General features: G+C 49.2%; 2 protein-coding genes, 1 long non-coding RNA gene and 1 pseudogene across 4 annotated transcripts; 2 read left to right on the top strand and 2 right to left on the bottom strand.

Annotated features, from left to right (window-relative positions):
- The window catches only part of LOC102528539 (olfactory receptor 2F2-like), a 309,986-nt pseudogene that overhangs the window by 146,608 nt on the left and 141,567 nt on the right, over positions 1-21,811 (bottom strand).
- TMEM139 (transmembrane protein 139) lies at positions 1,735-4,891 on the top strand. Of its 2 annotated transcripts, none has more exons than XM_031674598.2 (3): positions 1,735-1,772; positions 2,739-2,988; positions 3,206-4,891. In XM_031674598.2, the coding sequence occupies exons 2-3, from the start codon at positions 2,756-2,758 to the stop codon at positions 3,597-3,599; spliced, it is 627 nt and encodes a 208-aa protein (XP_031530458.1). In that variant the 5' UTR covers positions 1,735-1,772; positions 2,739-2,755; the 3' UTR covers positions 3,600-4,891. The 2 variants fall into 2 exon arrangements, with proteins under 2 accessions (XP_031530458.1, XP_031530457.1); XM_031674597.2 differs by having other exon boundaries at positions 1,755-1,795.
- On the bottom strand, positions 2,582-5,024 carry LOC116278976 (uncharacterized). The gene is made up of 3 exons (XR_004188317.2): positions 4,849-5,024; positions 3,829-3,888; positions 2,582-2,922 (listed from the first exon to the last, which is right to left on the bottom strand). It is a non-coding gene; the product is annotated as an uncharacterized lncRNA (long non-coding RNA).
- CASP2 (caspase 2) lies at positions 5,151-20,717 on the top strand. Its single transcript, XM_006210057.4, has 11 exons — positions 5,151-5,332; positions 7,869-8,019; positions 8,323-8,490; positions 8,639-8,720; positions 9,295-9,389; positions 9,662-9,838; positions 14,610-14,738; positions 14,889-14,979; positions 17,909-18,058; positions 18,235-18,344; positions 18,484-20,717. The coding sequence occupies exons 1-11, from the start codon at positions 5,259-5,261 to the stop codon at positions 18,613-18,615; spliced, it is 1,359 nt and encodes a 452-aa protein (XP_006210119.1). The 5' UTR covers positions 5,151-5,258; the 3' UTR covers positions 18,616-20,717.

Below are 21,811 nucleotides of genomic sequence, written 5' to 3'. Positions count from 1 at the left end.
TCCTCTTTGCTGATCTGGGACAGAGAATCCTCACTGACATCCCATCACTACACACACAGCTACCCCCAGCACACTCATTCTCATCCATATCCTCATCTTCATTCTCCTCTCTCTCCCCTACACCCTAACCCCAACAAACTCCACACATCCTCTTCTGCAGGAGCCCTGGCAGTGCCCCAGGACTGTTCTTGGGATTAGATTTGCTACCATTATCTGCTCCCTGCCTCGGTTTGGTTTGTACATTAACACCCCGACAGCATGGAGCCCAGCCTTGTCTCAAGAACACAGTATGCCTCTGGCCACTCTGCACCTCCCAGCACTTGCCTCACCCAGACTTCCTGCCAGACCCACAACTGAAAAGAGTGGGTGCCGGCTCTCCAGTCTATGGTGAGGCCAGGTGAAATGGTAGTCTTCTAATGGAAGCATTCAACTAGGTTTAGTGGCACCTACCATGTGTCAGGAACTCTGTTCATTTCAAAGATTCAGAGATGCCTGAAATAATCACTCACCTTGGGATGCACACAGTGGAAGGGTTACCCAACACAAGTACATGTGCTGGACACACAGTGAGGCTAAACAAAGCAAAACCTTGGAGTTTAGAACTGAGAAAGGTTTACAGCAAGGGTCATGCAAGGCAAAAGAGTGGCTTGTGCTCCAAAGACCCAAACTCCTCGATGGTTTAGGGGGAAGTTTTTAAAGGCAAAATTTGGGGTGAGGGCTACAAGGTGTGTGACTTTCCTCTGATTGGTTGGTGATGAGATAACAGGGTGGTGGTCCAGGAACTTTGTGTTCAGCCTGAAGTTACGATCCTACAGCTAGGTGGGGACCTGAGTTGCTGTGGAAGAACTCAAGGGGATATTGTTACTATAACCCTTGACAAGGAACCAGGATTCTGCTTAATTGCTGCATTGTTGTTTCTTGACTGCTCCTCCTTTGTTTCTGCATTCCCTCCCTTCCCTTATTAGAAACTATTTGAATCTTCCCTTTGGAACTCAGGAAATGTCTAGGAGGCTGAAGTCTTTTCCCTACAAACACGGAACAGGGGACGCAGAAAGGCTTTTGTACCAAAGAGGACCCCACAGGGTCCTGCCTGGGTTCAAAAGGAAGGTATATAACAGAAAAGTACTATATAGAGTGGTTATACAGGCAAAGGCTGGGGCAGGGCTAGGAAGGAGTGCTGTGTATACTCGGTGGAGACAGTCTCCATAACAGCCATCACCTCGGAGGTGGCTTCTGAAGAATGACGAGTTAACTGGGCCATGAAACATACACACAAACATGACTTACGGGTCTGCAGAAAGCAAGGAATGTATAGAAACGGTACTTTGGCCGCGGAAACAGAATCCATCATTCATGCCCGGAGTAGTGATGGAAAGCACTACGTGGTCTACAGAGATGAAATAACGCATGGTTTCTGCTCCCAGGCACAGATCATACTACCTAAATATAATGCAAACTGCCCAGAACACCAAGTGTACTGAGAAGGGAGAAGGAAAAGCAAATTAAATTCTAGTCCAAAGTACAAAGATCTTTGGGGCTGAGATTAGGAGGGCTCTCTCGAAGGTTCTGTAGGTGGTGGCGGAGTAAATCAAGGAGCCAGACAAATCAAGGTGGGGCAGAAGCAGGAGTTCAGCCTTAAGCAGAAAAGAGGAGGAGGAAGCCTGGGCAGGAACGGAGGGGTTGGGACAGAAAAGTGGGCGGAACCAGTGGGCTCCACCCCCTGCCCTCCTCCCACTCCCCACAACCTGCTTTCTCCGGAGTCCCGTGCACAGGTGAGGGAGGAACTCCGAGCGCGGTAAGAAGGGCAGGCTGGTCATGGCATTGGGGCTGGGGTGCAAGGAGGGGATCTGGCCCCTTTGTAGAATCAGGGAACTCCTGACGGGCTGGCTTGAGGGTAAGGGCTGCCCAGGCGTGGCTGCTGCCCTGCCGAGAAAAGAGGCTTCTCCCCACCAACCTCCCAGGCCCTGTGGTAATAACTCCAGGCAGGAAACTTAAAATCTGAGTTTACGGGGTTAGGCCTGGTGGAAGGTGAGGGCTCTGGATTGATATGGGGTGAAGAAAGGTCAAGGATTCTCTGGGCTTCTGTCCATTGCCCTAGAGCTTTGTCTGTGAGATTCTCAGGTAGTCGTGTCCCTGTGGCTTTGTGGTGTCTACGTGCACTTTCTCCCTCTGGCTGGAGAAAGCAGGAAGCCAGGGTCAGGCGGGGTAAGCGGTGCTCTCTGCTCTTCAGGGTCAGACTGAGGGCCTCCGACTGGGCAGGTGGGGGGATGGGGGAGGCGGAGGGTCACTGCTAGCAATAACAAAGGGCAAGGCCTGCATCACCACCTGGATTCCAGACATGCCGATGAGCACTGAGGCCCCAGGGCCTGCCCAAGGCTGGGTCTTGGAAGGGAAAGAAATAATGGAGCTGGAAGATACAGATCACAGGGAAGAAGGAAAAAGGAAGGAACTCGGGGCCTTAACACAGTAAACTCGCTTGAGGGCTGGGAGTCAGAACTCCTAGGCTGGTTTCCTGGCTATTCCACACATATTGATACCCTGGGACAACAGTGTGATCCTAGAGAGAATTCGAGACCTGGAGTGGACCCTGCAGATCATTTATTTGGGGGCATTTATTTGATTTGAGACAGAAGAACCTGAAACCCAAACAAGGGTGTCTAATATGGTTATTTTGAAATCTGACCCAGTCGCAATGCCAATTGCTAGTTTAGACACAACAGCTGTGTGTCTTTTTGCAGGAGCCTGGGGAGGGGCCATGGTGCCAAGCCAGTTGTGGGGGCGACTGGAGAAGCCGCTTCTCTTCCTGTGCTGCGCCTCCTTCTTCCTGGGGCTGGCTTTGCTGGGGATACGGCCGGACATCGCCCCTGTTGCTTATTTCTTTCTCACCTTGGGTGGCCTCTTCTTGTTGGCCTGCCTCCTGGCCTGTGTTTCGGAATGGGGGTTTCAATCAGTGCAGACCGAGAGCCCAGGGGCGTCAGGCAGTGCACGGTGAGTTAAGGGGAGGGCAGGATTGGAGGAATACACACGGACTCATTCTCCCTGTCTCCCTCTAGTCTCTAGGCACACAGCCTCTGCTTTCTCCCACCACTGTTACCAGGGAGTGGAGGGGTCAGGGGCAAGTGGAGGGGTCTTTTGCTGGTAGGAGATAGAAAAGGGAAAAAAGACTCCTTTCAAGAAGTCAACAGTGACCTTATTTCTCCCTCAGGGACAATGAAGCCTTTGAGGTGCCAACGTATGAAGAGGCCACAGTGTTGGAATCACAGTGCCAACCCCAAGAGCTGGATCAACCACCCTCCTACAGCAGTGTTGTGATCCCACCAGGACTTGAGGAGGGACAGCCTAACCAACTAGAGGAGCCCAGGAGACCCCGACTGGATAGGCGAGTGGGCTCAGAGGGGTCTGCAATCTCGGGAAACCCCGGAAGACCTCCGGTCAACCTTCGGCTTCGGGGACGACGGGTTGTGTCCACCATTCCTGATCTGCAGAGCTTGTGGACGCCCCCCACACTGGAACCTCTTACTCCACCCCCTGCCTATGAGGTCAGCTTTGGTCACCTTGATGATGATGTTTTCTATGGAAACAACTGGACACCTCCCTAAAGGACTTTCCCAGGATATATCATCTTTCTGTACCAGACTCACTCGTTTGAGTGATGCTTCCCACTGCCTGTTATGTGTTAGGAACTGTGTTTCCACCTGGACATCACAAATGAGGACTTTAACCCAGAGGGGAGTCAGGCTATGGTGAGCCCTTCCCAGTTTTGAGGTGGCACATCCTAGAGATGTAGGTGGCACAACTTGAGACTTAAGGAGATATTCAGTGACCTACCCCATATCCAGTATTTCCAGAGTTAGACGGAGGGTGAGATGAGAAGGTGATCCAGAGAATCTAGTGAAGGAAGAAAAGAAACAACATCTGAGTGACTGCCTATGCTGCTTCTGTTCCGGGGGCTTTGCCTCTTACTAGATCACAAAAGTGAGGTATTAACTACCCTTCATTTGAAAAATGGGGATTCTAAGGGTCAGAAAATTCTGATAACTTGCACAGGGGAACACTGCTAGTAAACAGCACAAAAAAAAATTCCTTGAACTCCGCTCTTCTGATCCCAAAGCCCACTGTGTTTTCAATACGAGGCAACAGAAGCCAGGTTATCTGCACATCTCTCACTTTCTGTCTTGGACAACTGCTAAGAGAGGTGAAAGACTTCATATAGACAGACTAGAGGACCAGTTGTGTCTGCAGACAGGGCTGTGTGTGACCGGGGATGTGACCAGCCTCCTTGAGGAGCAAACTGAATCAGAACTGTGATAGCTTCTGTCGCTGATGGGGAGCAGTTCCTGCTCACGGGCAGTAGAGCAGTCCCCATTCTAGCGGGAAGCAGTGGAGTGAACTGCCCCAGGAGGAGGGACTTCTGATTTTGAGAAGAGGTGGATATGAGGGTCAGAAAAGATAAAACGTGAGCTTGGCGAGGGGTGGCAGAATATCTAAGGATCCCTTTTTTTTTTTAATTTTAAAACGCTTGTTTGAATTTTTTTGGTTATCTTTCTAAGGATCCCTTTTGAATCATCTATTATGAAGCACTGGAAACACTTGCACCGTGTCTCCAATCGCTTCAACCTCACCCCTGCACTCTGACCGCTAGGGTTTTACCCCAAGCCTCCTGCCCTGCTTCCTCAGATCTAAACAGAAGACCAGATTTTCTGGAATCCTGTGCTACACCTGTGATGTAGGTTTTAGCCACTGGGAGCTGCTCACCCAACGCTGCCCTACGCTCCTCAGGGGGGGCGCCACCATTCAGGCCGTCACTCTGCGCGTCTAGCGCCTTCTAGGCTCCCTTGCACTCCTTACCCGGGCCCCTAGAGTTCAACTTCAATAAAGTGAAAAGGCCGGCCACACTCATCCCCTTACAGTTCTTGCAATAGGCGGGTGAGGAGAGGTGGGCGGTGCCGGGAAGGGCGCCGTGATTTCCGCGGGAACCTACGGCCAATCGGATGCCCACGTATGGCGGGGCGGCGCCTCGCTTCCCTTTCCGCCGAGCTCGCTCTCTCACCCCATTGGACGGCGAGTGCACCGAGGGGGCTCTGCGCCTGCGCGCGCTCCGGCGGCGGCGCGGCCGGCCTCGCGTAGGGGTGGGGCGAGGGGAGGCAGCGCGCAGGCGCCGGGCGCGCCCGCGGACGGGGGAGGGATGCGGCGGAAGCGGCGGCTCGCGGTTTGTTTGGGTTGTGGGCGGTGCGCTTACAGCCCGGGAAAAGCGGGAAATGGCGGCGCCGGGCCCGGGCTCCAGGTCCGCCCTCCAGCAAAAGGGGCTGATGGCTGCTGATAGGAGGCGCAGGTGAGTGGGGGAGGGTCTCGGGAGTCCTCAGTGGGGCCAAGGGAGAGGCCTCCTCCTCTCGGAGCCCCTGGAAGCAGCCGTGTCCGCGCTTCCTGCCAAGGGTGGGAGGCCCGACTGAGCCCCTCAAGCGCTCGGGCGAGCAGTCAGGTTCCTTCTCGGCCGTGCTCTTCGTGAGCAAAGACCGTCCAGCCTCGATTCCTCCAAACTAGGGGGCTCTGAACCGGGGGAGCTCTTTGCAGTCTTGCCAAATCACGGTTCTTTGCAAGATTCTACCTTCTTTCTTTCCCCTGGTCCCCTTATGAGCAATTAAACTCTGTTTTCTTAAAATATGGTGAGACTTGCAAAGACTGGAATTGTGCCTGATGTGCATTTGTTTTGTACTGACTATATCATGACCCATCTTGCATTGGGTGTTAACGACCGGATTTTCAAAACAGTCAACACAGGGTTTGGAGTTTGAGTGCTTGGAGACAAGGAGGTTCCCGAGGCTCAAAATGTGACACTGCCTCTGCCCCAATTATATCATTTCATGGCAAACATCACCCAGGATAGCATTTTAATATCTTCTGGTCCAGTCCCAGAAAAGTAATTGAGGACTCTGGAACCAGAATCAAGACTAAAGAATTCCCTTTGTGTCCTTTTCTCCACCCCCTCCTGCCCTTCCAGATGTATCCTGGAGTTCTAGGTGATTGTGGTTACTTTTGGAGGGTCCGCATTGGAGACTCTCCTCATGGAATACAGGCGGAGCAAGAGTGCGGAGAATATGATAATGCTTCAGATTAAATCTAATGAGTTACTGATTGAAAATTTAAGTCTAGGACTTAGAAAGAATTAAGAACTGGGAGTTACTCACTATTGAATTGTGAGTTTGGATGAGGTTGAATAGGAGGAGGCTTTTTGAGAGGGGGAGTTGCTAACGTAGTATCAACATTTAAGTGCTGGCTAAAGGTCCTGTGAAGGAAACAGGGACTGCATAGGTAGAGGGAAAATGGAGAGAATGATGTCATGGAAACCGAGGGAGGAGAAAGTCAAGGAGAAAATGCTGCTGGTAAATTAAAGGAAGAAAGCTGAGTAAACCTGCCCCACCATTGGTATGTATCCTGAGAAAATACTCAGTATCCAGCTGCCATGTTATCTTGCAGTAATACTTCTTTTTACCAGAGTTCATGTATGTCATTATTGTTACTGCTCTGGTGTGTTCTAAGGGGATTCTTAAATGAGGTTTTTGATTTCTCTGGATTGTGTTGTGGCATGTTTTCACTGAGGGTTTGGGGTAGCAGGAGTATTACAATTGAATAGAAACGAGAAATTAAACTGGAGTTTCAAGCAGCACTGTCCCAAACCCAAAAGTTAACCAGACTTGGTTGCTTATAACCCTGGGAATGTTTTACTGACCATTTTCCCTGCCTTTGGAGTCCATGTTCTATCTTCTTGGGTCTCAGCTCTAACAAGATTCTGCCTTTCCCTCCTCTAACCAACCTAGAGTTGAGCCAAGTACATGCTATAAATGCGTGGTATTTCATTGATTCTAAGATGCATGTTTCTCCACACACATATTTTAACATCTTTGAAATCAGGATACATTTTAAAATAGGGTTTTAAGTTATAAACTGATGCTGTTACCATATTCCTTTCTCACTGCCGTCAAATCCTCACATTGTCGTGTATTTGGAAACTGTGACTAAGCAGGTTGGTGAGCCCTAGGCACACAGATTTTATAAATTGAAAATAGCATTCTTTTAGCGCATAAACAGAAGCTGATCTCTTTCCAAACCCATAGCAAAACCAAGGAATCCCTGAAATAAAGACGTCCTTAGTAAACTAAATTACTGAAATAATTTAGCCTTTACAGGCTTTAACTCCTTAAGTGATTTCATATGACACTGTTTTTATCATTGGCATTTATCTTCTGTGATTTTTTGTCATATTTTCTACTTACTCAGTTCTTACAGGATTCTGGCCATTTTTAGTGTCATTTTATCATAGGAACTTACAGTTTCAGAAAACCATAGTCATAACTAGGATAAGTAGGCAAGAGAGTGTGTACATGTGTGTCTGCCTGATTTATTTTTTTAAGCTGTCCATTGGCTTGAGTTTGTGCCATTGTATTAAATTATTTTATTCCTCACCCGTGATTGTTTTAAACTCATTACTTTCAGCAGCTTAGACAAATAATGTGTTTTCTGGAATAATCCTTAATTAAAATTGGTCTGTCAGAAAGAGGAACGTGCCTTCTCACGAATACGTGTACTTACGTGTGTATTATTTTTGTCAAGGTGGATATTTCCCCTTGCCAGACCATTCATCTCAGAAGATGGTCTCAGTTGAACGTTCTCCGTAAAGGATTATATATCATTTCTTTATGATCAATCTGTTGCTGTTTAATAATCCTTTGATTTTAACTGGATTCAATAAAATGTGTGTAATCTTACCGTAGGTCCTGTTCTTTATGTTCTTCCTCCCCACACCTCTTCCGCTCCACTTTTCTGTGCCAGATCTTTACTTGACAGGCCTTCTGTCTGCCTTTTGCCTGTAGGATATTGGGAGTGTGTGGCATGCACCCCGACCATCAGGAAGCCCTGAAAAAGAACCGAGTGGTGCTGGCCAAACAGCTGTTGCTGAGCGAACTATTAGAACACCTCCTGGAGAAAGACATTATCACCATGGAAATGAGGGAGCACATTCAGGTATCTGAAGGCAAGAGAAAGGCCAAGTAAATACCACTAGTAGTAGGACTAGGAACAGAGCACAGTGAAGTGTGAAAAGGATGTAGCGCTTTGCTGGGGAAATGAAAGTGGCCTTCCGCCCTAGAGCATTTAACACAGAAGACGTACAATTCAGGGCTGACGGGAAGGACTTCACACGTACTTCTTTTTCCTGTAAGAGGAATTGTTGAGATGGATGATGGAATTACTAGGAAGATCACCTGGAGAGTTAGAATTACAGCTAGATACGTAACTACAATTTCACGTTTTGTTCTTGTATCATAGGCCAAGGTGGGCAGCTTCAACCAGAATGTGGAACTCCTCAACTTGTTGCCCAAGAGGGGCCCCCAGGCTTTTGATGCCTTCTGCGTAGCCCTGAGGGACACCAAGCAGAGTCACCTGGAGGAGCTGTTGCTCAGAACCCTGTCTGGTCTTCCACGTGCACCCCCACCGGTATGGAGCCTAGACATGCGATGTGTTAAGAAGGGTTAGTTTGGTGGGAAAGGAGTTTTTGAGACAGTGCGGGGGGAGACTAGATGTGTTTTGCTTGGACTGGACCAGCTCCCTAAGGCCTGGCCTGGCGGGCCCTGATTTCTTACAGCTGAGCTGCGACTACGACTTGCGTCTCCCTTTCCCGGCGTGTGAGTCCCTCCCCCCTCACAAGCAGCTCCGCCTGTCTGCAGGTGAGCGTTGGTGGCGTGAAGCGCGTCCCGCAGGGCGACCTCCCTTTTCTTGGCTGATACCCGACTTGGCCCTAGTGTGATACCTACTTTCGTTCATGGTGGGAGCGGTTCCCTGAGTGAACTTGGTAGGGGCCAGCAGGACAGTTTAGATGGGGTGTTGGTGGGGCCTGTTTTCATCACAGGTGATTTGTTAATGGTAATTGCCCTTTGAGCAACTTGTGCGGATAGAAAATGCCTGCACATGATCGGCCCATCTCTATAAAGCTGTTTTACATCGAGGAAAGACTACATGGTGGGCCTGTCACCTGCTGATTGAGCAGCCTACCAATGAGAATAAGGCTCTTCGCATCTTCCATTTAGTCATCCTCTGGGTTGAGCACCTACTATGATACGCAGGCTAAGTGCAGAGGGCCCAGTGGTGAGCAAAAGCAAACGGGGCCCCTGCCCTCATAGATCTTACAAGCCAGGGAAGTGAGCGAGACCAGTAATTATTAAAAGGGTGCCTGAAGTTACAATAAAGTGCTCGGATTGACACGTGGGTTGTGTGCTAGTTTTTCGGCTCTCTGTGCTGCAGATACGGTGGAATACTCCCTAGACAACGGGGATGGTCCTGCCTGCCTTCAGGTGAAGCCTTGCACTCCCGAGTTTTATCAGGCACACTGTCAGCTGGTGAGTCTGGCAAAATGGTAAGAGGAAAAGGGTTGGGAAATGAGAAACCGTATCTGGGCGTCTGAACTTAGACTGTGTATACATCTCCTTCCTGATTTATTAGGAAGTCTTTGCTGATGGAGTGTCTTCTGTGGGCATTTCTCTGTTACAACTTGGGAGGGTTAAGTAGAAGAATGTGATGTCTTTGTTTTTTTTGAAATGTCTCCTCTCGTGGGGAAAGTTTGATTTCCGGCCTCGAGAAGCTCACGGTCTCATTGGCCTCCCCTCCCCAGGCCTATAGGCTGCAGTCTCGGCCCCGGGGCCTGGCACTGGTGCTGAGCAATGTGCACTTCACTGGAGAGAAAGACCTGGAATTCCGCTCTGGAGGGGATGTGGACCACAGCACTCTGGTCGCCCTCTTCAGGCTCCTGGGCTACAAAGTCCACGTTCTGCTCGACCAGACTGCACAGGTACCCAAGGCAGGGCGTGCTGACGTGTACATGAGAGAAGGGCCGCACTTCGGGGCCAGGAACACCCGCTCTGCCCTGCCTGCTGGGCTCTGCCTTGCTAGGGTTATTTTCTCTCCTTACCTGTTGCTTGCTGTGTTCTGCCTCTCACCTTGCAGTCTAGCAAAGGAGAAAGAAAGGGGAAAAAAAGAGAATTAGGGCCAGCCAGCTGCTTCAGTGTTGATTTCTCAGGGTGGCTGTGCTCTCCCTGAGTAGTGCTAGTCCAGGGGTGGCCTGATTCCCAGTCACTTGGGAGGGGAGGAGACGCTGAGAAGAACCTGCCAGCTCAGAGAAGATATTTCTATGAGTCCAGGCTACACAGGACTTCTTGGTCGATTCCGCTCCTAAGGGGTCCAGTCATTGTTCTCGGGTTTACTTTGGCAGATAAAATTCTCGTGAATCAAAGTTTGCTAGAGTCACCCTTGAAGATACCGTTTTGTGGCAGTTTCATGAATTAACGTAACTTACTCTTATCAGTTGTGTGGCCACAGACAGATCTGAGGTAGATTACTTCTGAACCAGATTCCTGCAAGTCGTAAGCGTTTTCAGTATGAGTTAGTCCCCATTAACCTCAGTTACGGGGCTGCACGCTGACCTCGTTACCTTTAGGTATTTCTGTTTTGAGATTAAAAATACTCCATTGGTAAATTTATGCTAATTCTTACTTTTGATTCCAGAATGATAGTAATTTTCCTAAACTTGCCTTTGGGAATGGCGGTGGTAAAATTAAGGTTTCTAGGAGATTCTCTTTGATCTGTTGAGGTGGGGGCGGAGGATCTCTTTTGTCTTCAGCGTAGTCTGTGGTCTTCATCTCTATTTAGCTGTCTTGCTTCTGTGAGAGTGTCATGTGTCGGCTACACTTTCCGTGAGGCCAGTTTCATTGGCAGGTACCTGAATGTTCTTTATATGCTGCTGCCAGCCTCCCAGTAACAGCCCATGCAGAGAAGTAAACCCTCCCTTGCTTCAAAGCCATGGCAGGATCAGCTTCCTTAATCATCAAGGGTTCAAGTGACGGTCGTCTGGGCGTGACAGGGTAAGGGTGGGACATCAGCTGTAATGTCTACAGAGGGGCTCCTACTAGAAGTTCACGTCACAGTGAATGCTGTTTCAGCTTCTTCACAGGTTTTGGTCTAGTCCTTCCTTTTACTAGGAATTTATTATGTCATGGGTTTCCAAATTTTATGCAGTTGATAAGGGACAAGTTTATATGCTTGATAGTTAAAGATACATCCTGAATCACCGAGTCAGCTCTGTACTACTGATTTTCAGAGACATTCAGTAGATTTGATGGGCCTGTGAGCCCACTGCACAAATCCTGTTCCCATTTATGCTAAACCTGTTGCAGATTCAAGGACCTGTTGGATTTTGGTTCTTTGGTTACATTGTTCTGTAATTTGAATTGCAGTAGAGTTTAATTTTGAGCACTTTATAAGGGGGATGGAGGGGACGGGGGGACTATGTTAGCTACCAAAGAAAGCTACCCTTGAGTTCAAGGGACCTCAGTTGAGGGAGTCTTGACATCAGCAAAAAAAGAAGCATGTCCACTTACGTTCCTAAGGACCACACAAGATTAGAGACAGTGTCTTCTACAGTAGTGAAGAGAAAGAAGCAATCACCTGGGTAGATGTGGTCAGACGGGTAAATGGACAGGGTTAGCCTTAAACTGCCCTTGAAGGATAGAAGCTGCTGAGGCAGAGAGGCGGGTGAAGGGGCCCTGTGCAGGGAGAACAGCATACAGATTAGAAACACGTGTGATGTTAGGGACCTTGTGTGTAGACCAAATGTCTTGGGCAAAGGAGTGCCAGAGATGAGATGGAAGGTAAGAGGACCAGAGTGTGCAGGGCCTTGAATGTCTTCCCAAGGGAACGGAACATCGTTGGTAGTTTTAAACAGAAAGGTGATGCAGTCACAGTGGTGATTCAAGGAGATTCATGTGACAGTATTACAAAGAACGGAGAGTGGCAGGGAATCCATCTGGGAGTTAATATCATCATGCCAGTGCGAGGTGCTGGGGCCTGGACAGGGTAGCAGACCAGAGGGAAGAGAAATATGTAAAAACTAGTGTAGTGGCGTGATTGTACCGTCAGGGCTGCCAGGGCTTTGTGGTTGAATGACTGCGCATGGAAGAAGATGGAGAAGGTAGGGAATTGAGGGCCGCAGAGGAAGTCAGGACCAGAGATGTACATTTGGGAATTACTTGCGTAGGAAAAAAGACTTTTAAGTCATGAGAGAATATGAGATCTTTGAGAAAGAAAGAAAGGCTTAGGACTGAACCTTGGGGATATAGCCGTGTGCGTGTCCTCCTCCTCAGCCCTGGAGATGCAGAAACATGAGGAGGACATCGCAGAATCAGGTTCTGACAGTGGCCAAGCTGTCGGATTCAGCTCAAACCAGGTAGTTAAAATGGGTGCGGTAATTTTTACATTGGCCAGCTGCACAGAATACCTTCTTCCCGAAAGACCATCTCAAGAGGCTCAAGTCTTTGATCATGTAATTATCTGGCCAGCAAAGAGACAGAAGCTCCCCAAAATTAAGATCCTCTTTTTCTCCCTCTATGACACTTTTTTGCTGCAGAGAGAGTTCAGTTTAAAAGTCTGAGACGGCGCAGTCTTCGAGTCGCCTTGGCCGGCCAGTGCTGGCGGGCGCGCTGGGAATTCTCACTGCTCGCGTAGGCGTTCGGTTCTGCTTGTCATCAGAGTCTTTCCTCCTTGTATCTACCTCATGAGGTTACTAGTTCTAGAATTACGGTTTATCATATTTTAGGGAATGTGATACACTTTAAAGTGGCAAATTTCCTTTTACCATGTGGTATTGGTTATTAACTTGCATTTGGTCACAGGCGGCTCTGAGAGGGTCAGACAGGCTGCGGGTCATCTCTGGGAAATGCAGTTGCCCGTCGAGTTTTCTGTGTAATTTCAGGAGGTTCACAGGTTACTTGCCTCTCCTGTGTCCCCCGGCGAGAAACACATGTGAGTGTTAAGAACCTTGCTATTTATAGAAGTACTGTAATTTTATCAGAAATAGATCTAGAGATCCTATTTTAAGCTATGCTACTTCTGGAAAAATTCCCCGAATGACTGACCCCCATTTATTGAATGGTTCACTCTTATCAAATTCAATGACAAAGTCTGCGTGTTCTTACTTCGGGCTTTGTTGCTCTCTCTTTACTGTCCTGATAATCTCATGTAAGTTCAGAATGCTTGTGAGTATATGCCAAGCATTTATTCTTCCTCTCTTCTTGGAGCAAAATTAACTTCAACTATTACATGTTAGATTCTATTGTAGTCAGCTCCAGGGAAGCAGCCATGCTTGTGTATTCTCTTGAGATAACCTATTCTTAAAAATGAATGAATTTTGGATATCTTTTATTAGCTTAAGACCTCCAATATTATGAGTGGCTTCTGTTTGCCCAGAAAATGTACCTGTTCTTTCAACACAGCCAACTTCTCCATTTCCAGTGGAGTTGCAGACTTTCAAGTCTTTTATTAAGTCTCAGTTATCTGCAAACAGAGATATTGCAAACAAATAGATCGTTCTCAAACATGAGCCCATCGGGATCACCTGGAGGGCTTGGGAAACCACAGTTTGCTGGGGCCCAAGACTGTAATTGTGGCAAGTTCTTAGGTGATACTGATGCTGCTCTTCTAGGGGCCACACTTGGAGAAGCACTGCCGTGTACTGTACACGTGTGCGTCTTAATTGGGAGCTGTATGTGGCAACCGTCAGATACACGTGAACTGTAACTGTTCTGCCTGGATAGCACAGTCGTCATTATGTTCTGTTCGCATTCGTAATAGAATAAAATTATTTTCTCTCTGCTCATCGCAGAGGACCCAGGTATCTTGAGCTGTAGAGGGAGACACGGGTTTAACAGTTGGTATCACATCGTTAAAACGATTGTGGAGAGGAGTGGCAAAAGTAGTGCAAGGTCTGCAAGATTCTTACCCTGTGAAAAAATAGCATTGTTACCCTTCATTAGACAGAAACATTATAATGGCAGGTCTTTGTAATACGTGCCAGACGTAGTTCTCTATACGCAATGTCTCATTTAATCTTCACAAACTTGGAGAAAATTTACTCATAATTGTCTTTCTACAAAATGGATATCCGATCCCTGAGGGGCTGAGTAACCTGTTCCAACTTATGAACCCAGGCGTTAAACCTAGGTCTGCCTGACCCCCTAGACCACGTATGCAGTCACGCCCCTGTACAGAACCTTCCGTAGTGTGTTCTTCATGGACAGAACGTCTTACACAGACATCGTTGCCGTCTCTGGGAACTTAAATTCTCAGAAAGCAGCCTAGAAGCACTGTTGTTCTCTACAGAGCAGTTCCTGTAGCTGTTATGTACTTGTTTACCTGGTGGTCCTCCTCGTGCCATTTATATACGAGGCGCACTCTGAAGAAGGTTCTGGTGGATAATTGGAGAACCGAGGAAGTTAACTAGCTCCTGCATAATCACCTTCATTAGTAACTTGGTTTAGTCCAGGAGTTCTTAACATACCTGTGAATCTGTGAATTATAGAATTATATCTATAAGTTTGTCTGAAGTGGTGCAGTTTTCTGGTACGTCCATAGCTTTCTTTAGCCTCTCAGGGTCTCTGAATTCACTCATCCTTGACCACAGGAATAGAGAGAACACATATCTTCTAACAGCTTAGGGTTTCAGACACCAAAGAAAAGCTGTCATCGGTGCCGACTGTAGTGAACAGCACTAAAAGGTATCTTTCTTGTAGGAAATGCAAGAGGAACTCCAGAATTTTGCCCAGTTGCCGGCTCACCGTGCCACCGACTCCTGCATAGTGGCGCTCCTGTCCCACGGCGTGGAGGGTGGTGTCTACGGTGTGGATGGCAAACTGCTTCAGGTGTGTGCAGCCTTGAGGACAGAGCTGTGGTGGCCGGGTCGCCTCCCCTCTCGCTGGCCCGTCTGCAGCGCCGGCTGCGTGTGTAGTGCATAGGTCTCGGGAGGTCCCTCTGACCGCCAACCTCCCTTCTCCCTTCTTTCTTTCCGGCAGCTGCAAGAGGTTTTCCGGCTCTTTGACAATGCCAACTGCCCGAGCCTCCAGAACAAGCCGAAAATGTTCTTCATCCAGGCCTGCCGTGGAGGTGAGTGCCCTGGCAGCCCAGCACCTGGGTGGTGGCTCCTGGGCAGCCTCCCACCAGCTCTCACTTTGCTGTTTGCTCCTCTCAGGTGCTTTCGGATCCCTTGGGCACCTCCTTCTGTTCACTGCTGCCACCGCCTCTCTTGCTCTGTAAGTGTCTCCCGATGCATGGGGTGTGCTGGGACTTGGGCAGCCCATGGCTCTCAGGTTGGACAGCTCTCTGCGCACCGCCACATCCTGCTCTCAGGGACAGGATGCTATCAGTGTCTTTGCCTTCTTTGCTGAGAACGCTTATTTTCCTGTGCTTATTAACTCTGATGCGCTCTTTTGTCGCCCATTTCAGTTAAGGATTTTCTGTCTCCCTCTTTCTGCATCTCTCCGCTTCTCCTTTTACTTGTCACTTATACTGCGCTCTCACGTCCTCTCTTCTCTGTGTCCCTCACGTGCCGTGCCGGAGAGCAGCACAGGAGCCCCGTGTCAGCCTCCAGCTCCTCTTCTTCCACAAACCACTTCCAACCCTCTTCTTTCTTGCACACGGTCTCTTACCCCTTTAAGAGCTAGGACTCTGTGACTAGGCGCAGAAGACACACGGGCGTGCTTCTCATCTTGGAGGAAAACAGTAATACTGAAGAGCTCTAACCGTGGAGTCAGATTCTGCCTCTGCCCCTGACTAGTTGTGTCAAGGTAGAGAAGTTACCTGATGTCCCTCCACCTTCGTTTCCTTGATGTAAAGTGTAGATAATCATCAGACCTACTTCATAAGGTTAGGTTCTCATGACACTAAAGTGAAATAGCACATAGGAAGAGCTCCCCAGCCCAGAGCCTGGCTCACGGTAGACTCACAGGAAATGCCAGCTGTGACTGTTAAAACGTGGTCTGTGCCCTTAAGGGGCTTACAGTTTTATTTAAAGGTCACTTTGTCCAAACATTCAAATATTTTTTTTTTAACCTGGATACAGAGTAGCAGATAGAGCCTTTTAGGAGAAAGGGGGGAAATGCAATATATCAAGCATTCCAAGATTAAAAAGACAACCCCCCCCAAAAAAAAAAAGGTTTGCTGAGCCAGAAGTATGCCTAGATCTAATTTAAAAACTGAACATCTATGTAAGTCATTGCATGGTGAGATGTGGCTCACCACTCACCATGTGAGGCAGATCCAGCTGATTATAAACCTTTAGTCACAGCTGAGATTTTGTGCCTCAGCAGATAATAGTACAGAGCTATTGGCAACTTAAGAAGTAATGAGATGAATTTTTTTTGAAGGTGATTACCATGGCAGGGGGCAGTGCTAAGAAAAGAGGACATGCAGCAGGAGCTTGCTTTGTATGCACCTGCTGTATCCCCAGGCCCAGAGCACTGCCTGATACCTAATAGCACTTAATAAATATTGAATGGATGGATGGAAATTTATCTGCCTAAAGAGTGTAGCAATAATCTAGAAAACAGCTAGGAAGATATTATGGAAAAAGAACCAATGACACTTCTTTATTAATAGAGCTGAGGCACAAAGGCAAGAGAGCAGTCTCCTTTCTCTTGAGGGACACATTCAGCTTGGCCTGTTTCCTTTAGGAGTTACCACTAGCAAGATAAAATGAAATAAAGATGTTTGTCATCATTGTCTCCTGTGTTCAGAGACATACAAATACTAGACCTGGGCAGGGAAAAGTGGCTCTCTTCTAGGGTAATCTGAATCTTCTCTAAATTAAATTCTTCGGATGACCAGGAGCTAGCTATTCCTTTCAAAGTCTAAGCTCACCTGTCTTCTATTCTGTTTAGTTAACATAACTGATGCCTGTAAAAAGGACCGCCCCACCTCAGGTGACTGGCTTCTAAATTGGAACGTCGGCCCATGAGGGCAGGGCCTTTTTTTTTCACTACACCCCTAGGGCTCAAAAACAGTGCCTGGCACTTGGCAGTTGCTCAACAAATTTTTGTTAATCAGTCAATCTTGGTCATTTTCCCCACAGATCTTTAAACTTCACTTCCCTTTTAGGCTCTCTTGAATGTTGCATGGAGCAGAAGATACTGTAAAAAGCATCCACACTCTTTTACCTTTGGCGTGACAAGCTGTGTGTCCTCTCCATCTCTCTTTCCTACCGCAGCACCCCTAGCACCCCCAAAACAAAACAGCATCAGAAAAAGAAGATGTCTGGGTCAAGAGGTTGGGCATGTGCTCAAAGAATGTTGAGAATCTGCTTCTAATATTGAATAATAGTGTTCTTTTTCCATTGCATAGGAGGAAATACTCAAATTACCCCAATTTTGTTTCTTCTCTTTTAAATTTCTCTTTCGTCTTGGATGCCCGCTACAGTTGGGCTTATGAAATTAATAAATTATGTAATTAATAAAGTAGTACATGATTTAGAAGTACCAAAACCACCTTGGAAATAGATGCTTATGCTTAACTTTAGAATTTGTGTATTGATATATAGATCTGAGGTTATGAATTCCATATGGCAAACATGTAGTAATCACATTTTTGGTTAATTAAGTTGTTTTTTATGCAGTAAAACTAAATACATTGGTATTTTATTGTGTAAAACAATAAAAAGCACTTTGACTTCCAGGTATATTGAGAACTGAACAAGTGAATCATGGACACAGATGGCTTTTAATTCTCTTCACAGGGAGTGTTTGATTCAGCACTTTCCCTGTCTTACACAGAATGGACAGAGCCCAGACCAGGCGTATGTGCACATGCTGGAGCACGTGCCCGGCCTGTCTCGGGCACCCTCTGCCTGGTGGATGCACGCTGGCAGAGGAATGGGAGTAATGGGATTTTGTGTGTGTTTGTTTTAATTCATCAACCATAGGTTGGAGGCAACAGCTGGAAATGACTCTTCCCAGTCAAGACTGTAGGGACTTGGGCTTGTCACAGACATGGGAGAGATGGGAGTAAATAACATCTCTGTCCATCTTGTCTGCCTCTGCAGATGAAACGGATCGCGGGGTTGACCAGCAGGACGGAAAGAACCACGGTGGGTCCCCCGAGTGTGAGGAGAGTGATGCGGGTAAGGAGGAGCTGCTGAAGATGCGACTGCCCACTCGCTCGGACATGATCTGTGGCTACGCCTGCCTCCGAGGTACCGTGAGCCCCAAAACAGTAGCCTGAAGGGTGATGCGGCTCAGGCTTGTGCTTTGTCGTGCAGGGCTCTGACCCGCGAGGGTGCAGGTGCCGCGCGGGTCAAGTTTGGGGTGAGCCGCTGTGGGAGGGCGTCCCCCGGCCTGCCCGCTGCACTCACTGCCGTCCCGGTTGCAGGGACGGCCGCCATGCGCAACACCAAGCGGGGCTCCTGGTACGTTGAGGCCCTGACACAGGTGTTCTCTGAGAGGGCCTGTGACATGCACGTGGCTGACATGCTCGTGAAGGTGAGTTGGCTCAGCCTGGCTCCATGAGCCTCTTGCATCTGCACAGCCTTCTGCCTCGCCCTCCCTCGTGCTGAGTTTCGTCTTCTCCCTGCCCCTCCTGTTGTGCTGGGACCGTGAACGTGGGTCTCTGCCTTTGCAGGTGAACGCGCTCATCAAGGAGCGCGAGGGCTACGCCCCGGGCACGGAGTTCCACCGGTGCAAGGAGATGTCCGAGTACTGCAGCACGCTGTGCCGCCACCTCTATCTCTTCCCAGGACACCCTCCCACGTGACGCCGCCTCCCCGTCACCGGGCCACACTGAGGCCACTGGACCGCAGGAGGCGTGTAGAGCCTTCTCTTCAGGGTGCACGGTTTCTGCTCCGCCCCCTCGGGGACTGGGGGGGTCTCCCAGGCTTGTTTCACACGCCCGTCATGTCCGCTTTGAGCCTGGCCTGCAGGCCAGCCCCCCGTAGGACCCGCTCTGGCTGGGCCTGCAGTGAGGAGCTTCGCAACTGACGTTCCCAGCAGTGTCTCCGTGGGGAGAGGGCACGTGGGTTTCCTCCGTGTTTGTGTCCAGTTTCTGCCCCCAGGGCTTTTGTAGGAAGCGTTTAGGCACTTGCTTTTATTACGTTAGCTGAGATGTCTCAGAAGTCATCTCCTGTGTTTTCTTTCTACCCCAGACTTTGGAAGGTGTCCTGATTTAACGGAGACATTTTTCATTTGGCTCCGAAAGGGCCAGCAGGACTGGAGACACGCTCTGCTGCTGTGTGTGCGGCCCTGAGCTGTGGGGCCGTCCCTTCAGTTCCCAGAGGCCACGCAGCCGGAAGACAGTCTTCTCCACTCCTGGCTCTTGGCGCTCAAGGAATCCAGCCTTTCGGCAGAGGTTAGAGTTCAGACGCCGTGTTTCTGTAGCTTGTTGATCTTGGCCCGTGGAAGTTTCAAAGGTCTTTTAATTAGGTGTTCTTTCTCTGAGCTTTGTTCCTGAAGTGAGCCTTACAGAGAGTGTCAGCGGGGGCAGATAAGCATGGTTATGTCGTACTTGGTTATCTGTCTCCTCCTCCCTAGGAAGCGTCCCTTTCTGTAAAAGCTTCCTAGCTGTTATCTCCCTACTTTCTGTTTCTCGGCTCTTTACCTTTATTTCATCCTGTTCACTGCTGCCGCCAAATCTGTCTAAAATATTGCTTAATTGGACCATTTGGCTGCTCAAGGATAGTACCTGATTCCTCTTTCTGTTTCAGTATTAAATCCCTTTTTGATTCGGTGGCCTGTTTCCCCTTCCCTTTCTCTCTCCCCATTTTGGGGAGGCCATTGCTGTGTTGCTGCACGTTACTCATTTACCCTAGAAGCCGTCTGTATCTATGCTTGTATGAAACTTTCCTGTTCTTTCAAGGCTTCTCTTTTCCTGCTGTTCTTCCCTCCTTCAGTCCAATCTCTGTATGACAGGTTTTGGTTTTGGTTTTAAATAGAAATCTGATCTTATCACTGCCCTGTTTGGAATCCTTTGGTTTCCTGTCACTCCTCAGATAAAACCCAAACACCTGACCTTGGCCCGCAGGGCCCCTGCCTGCCCCCTTGAACCTCAGTAAGTGCTGGTTTCCCTGTCAGGGACAGCCCCAGTGGCTTCCTCATTTTCTCAAACATTCTGAGCTCCTTGCCCCCCCCCCCCGACCCCAGGTGCTCTGCTGGGGTCCGCTGAGTGCCACTCCTCACCACTCTTGGCTCGAATGGCTGCTTCTTTGAGCATCAGCGGAAATGCCACCTTCTTGTGGAGGCCTTTCCAGGCCACTCTGCCTCTAAATAATCTTGTCCGGTGTCTCTTTGTTACTGCGTCCTGTTTAATCCCCGCATTGCACTTACTGCAACCTATAATCATATGTTTGCGTGCCTCATTGGTGCACTCCTATCTCCCCAACCAGGCTGTCAGCTCCACGAGGGCGGAAGCCTTGTCTCTTGTTCACTGAGGTGTACCTAGTGCCTGGCACGTCGTAGGCCTTCAGCACGTGTTTGCTGAAGGAAGGAGGAAAGCAGCCCGAAGTAGAGTCCTACTTTTGGCGAAATTTCCCTTTCAGCAGAAGGCACGGTGCAGTGCTTGTGCTCTGTATCTCCCGTGTGCTTTGTTTCGTCCACTGGTATTACTAGCTCCTGAAGACAAGTCACGTGTGAGGCGGCTTCCTCTACGTCCACCGTGGTGCCGGGCACAGCGCTCGGCCCCCAGGGGTCCAGGTGCTTGGTGAACTCTTGCTCTGGGAGCCACGTGGGTCAGAGACTTGCTGCCGAGTCCTGCCCTTGGCTCAGTATCATATGGAAGTATTTGGGTGACAGAACCTTTCCACTTCCCACTGCCAGGGTTTTGTATTGCCATTGGTGCCAAATAAATGCCCATATTTATTACCACTGTGTGCTTAGTGTCTCTGTGTCTGTAGATGATCGGTGTTATGAAGCCCACTTACTTTCACTCCCTTAGCTTCCTGCAGCGTTCCTCACCGCCTCACAGGGCCTGCCCAGAGCTGAACGCCCCTTCGGGTTTTGCTGCCTGATCTTTTTTATACACCCCAGTCCATACCTGGGATGAGCCCACGTCCATTGTCATGGCCGCAGGCAACTGCCTGGAATATGGCTACCAGCACTGGGATTCCTCATGGTCAGGAGAGATGGAAGAGTCATTGGCAGCCAGTGTTGGTCTGGATTATTGAGATTATAGGATGGAGGCTGGAGAAGCAGACTGAGCTGGACTAGGAAGGTGATGAGAAACGTGGAATTCCATGTCTCACGTCGTCCAATTTGGATTTAAATTTCTCTAGGGTAGACACCGGTTGTAAGAGAATTCTGGGGTGGCGTGGAAGAGATCTAAGCAGCGGGCTGTGTGTAAGCTAGGGGACTCGGGGTACAGTGTGGATGAAGTATAGGCCTGGGGAGGCGTGTGTGCACGCTCAGGTGGGCTATGAGGGTTTCGCAAGAGATGGGAAGTTCTGTGGGAGCACTGTGGTAGGAAGCAGCCTCAGACCCTGGGGGAAAGAAGGTTGTGGAGGAATCCACAAGAGGAAGAGCAAAAAGGGATGGAGTTGCGCTGAAGCATCACCAGGCGGGGGAGGGGAACTGGCTGCAGAACACTGGGGGCAGAAGGGGCCCTAGAAATGGACTGGACCGGGGTGATGACACCAGAAAGAAAAACCGGGATGTCCTCAGGGGAGGGGCGGAGGGACGGACTCTAGGGGAGGTGTCCTGGGACGGGGAGGGCGGTAAGGGCCCAGTTTCAGGGAAGGAAGGCGTTCTGGGGTGCGGTCTGCTTGGGGATTAGAGGACAGCCTCTGCCAGCGGGTTCCGTGTCCTTCCACCCCGCCCTTGAGTAAGGGGATCAGGTTGAATTTCACAGCCCTGTTCCCTCCCCCTTCTCCCCTCTGCCAGGGGATTCTCTTCTAAAATTATCCCCCTCCCTGAGCTGGGGGCGGCTCTTTGCTGCCCTCCCCCTCCTGTTTCCTGCAGTGGGG

Source organism: Vicugna pacos, chromosome 7, assembly GCF_048564905.1.
Source record: "Vicugna pacos chromosome 7, VicPac4, whole genome shotgun sequence".
Taxonomy (NCBI): Eukaryota; Metazoa; Chordata; class Mammalia; order Artiodactyla; family Camelidae; genus Vicugna; species Vicugna pacos.
The sequence above is the reverse complement of the archived record's forward strand: the minus strand, read 5'-3'. Positions and strand labels throughout refer to the sequence as shown.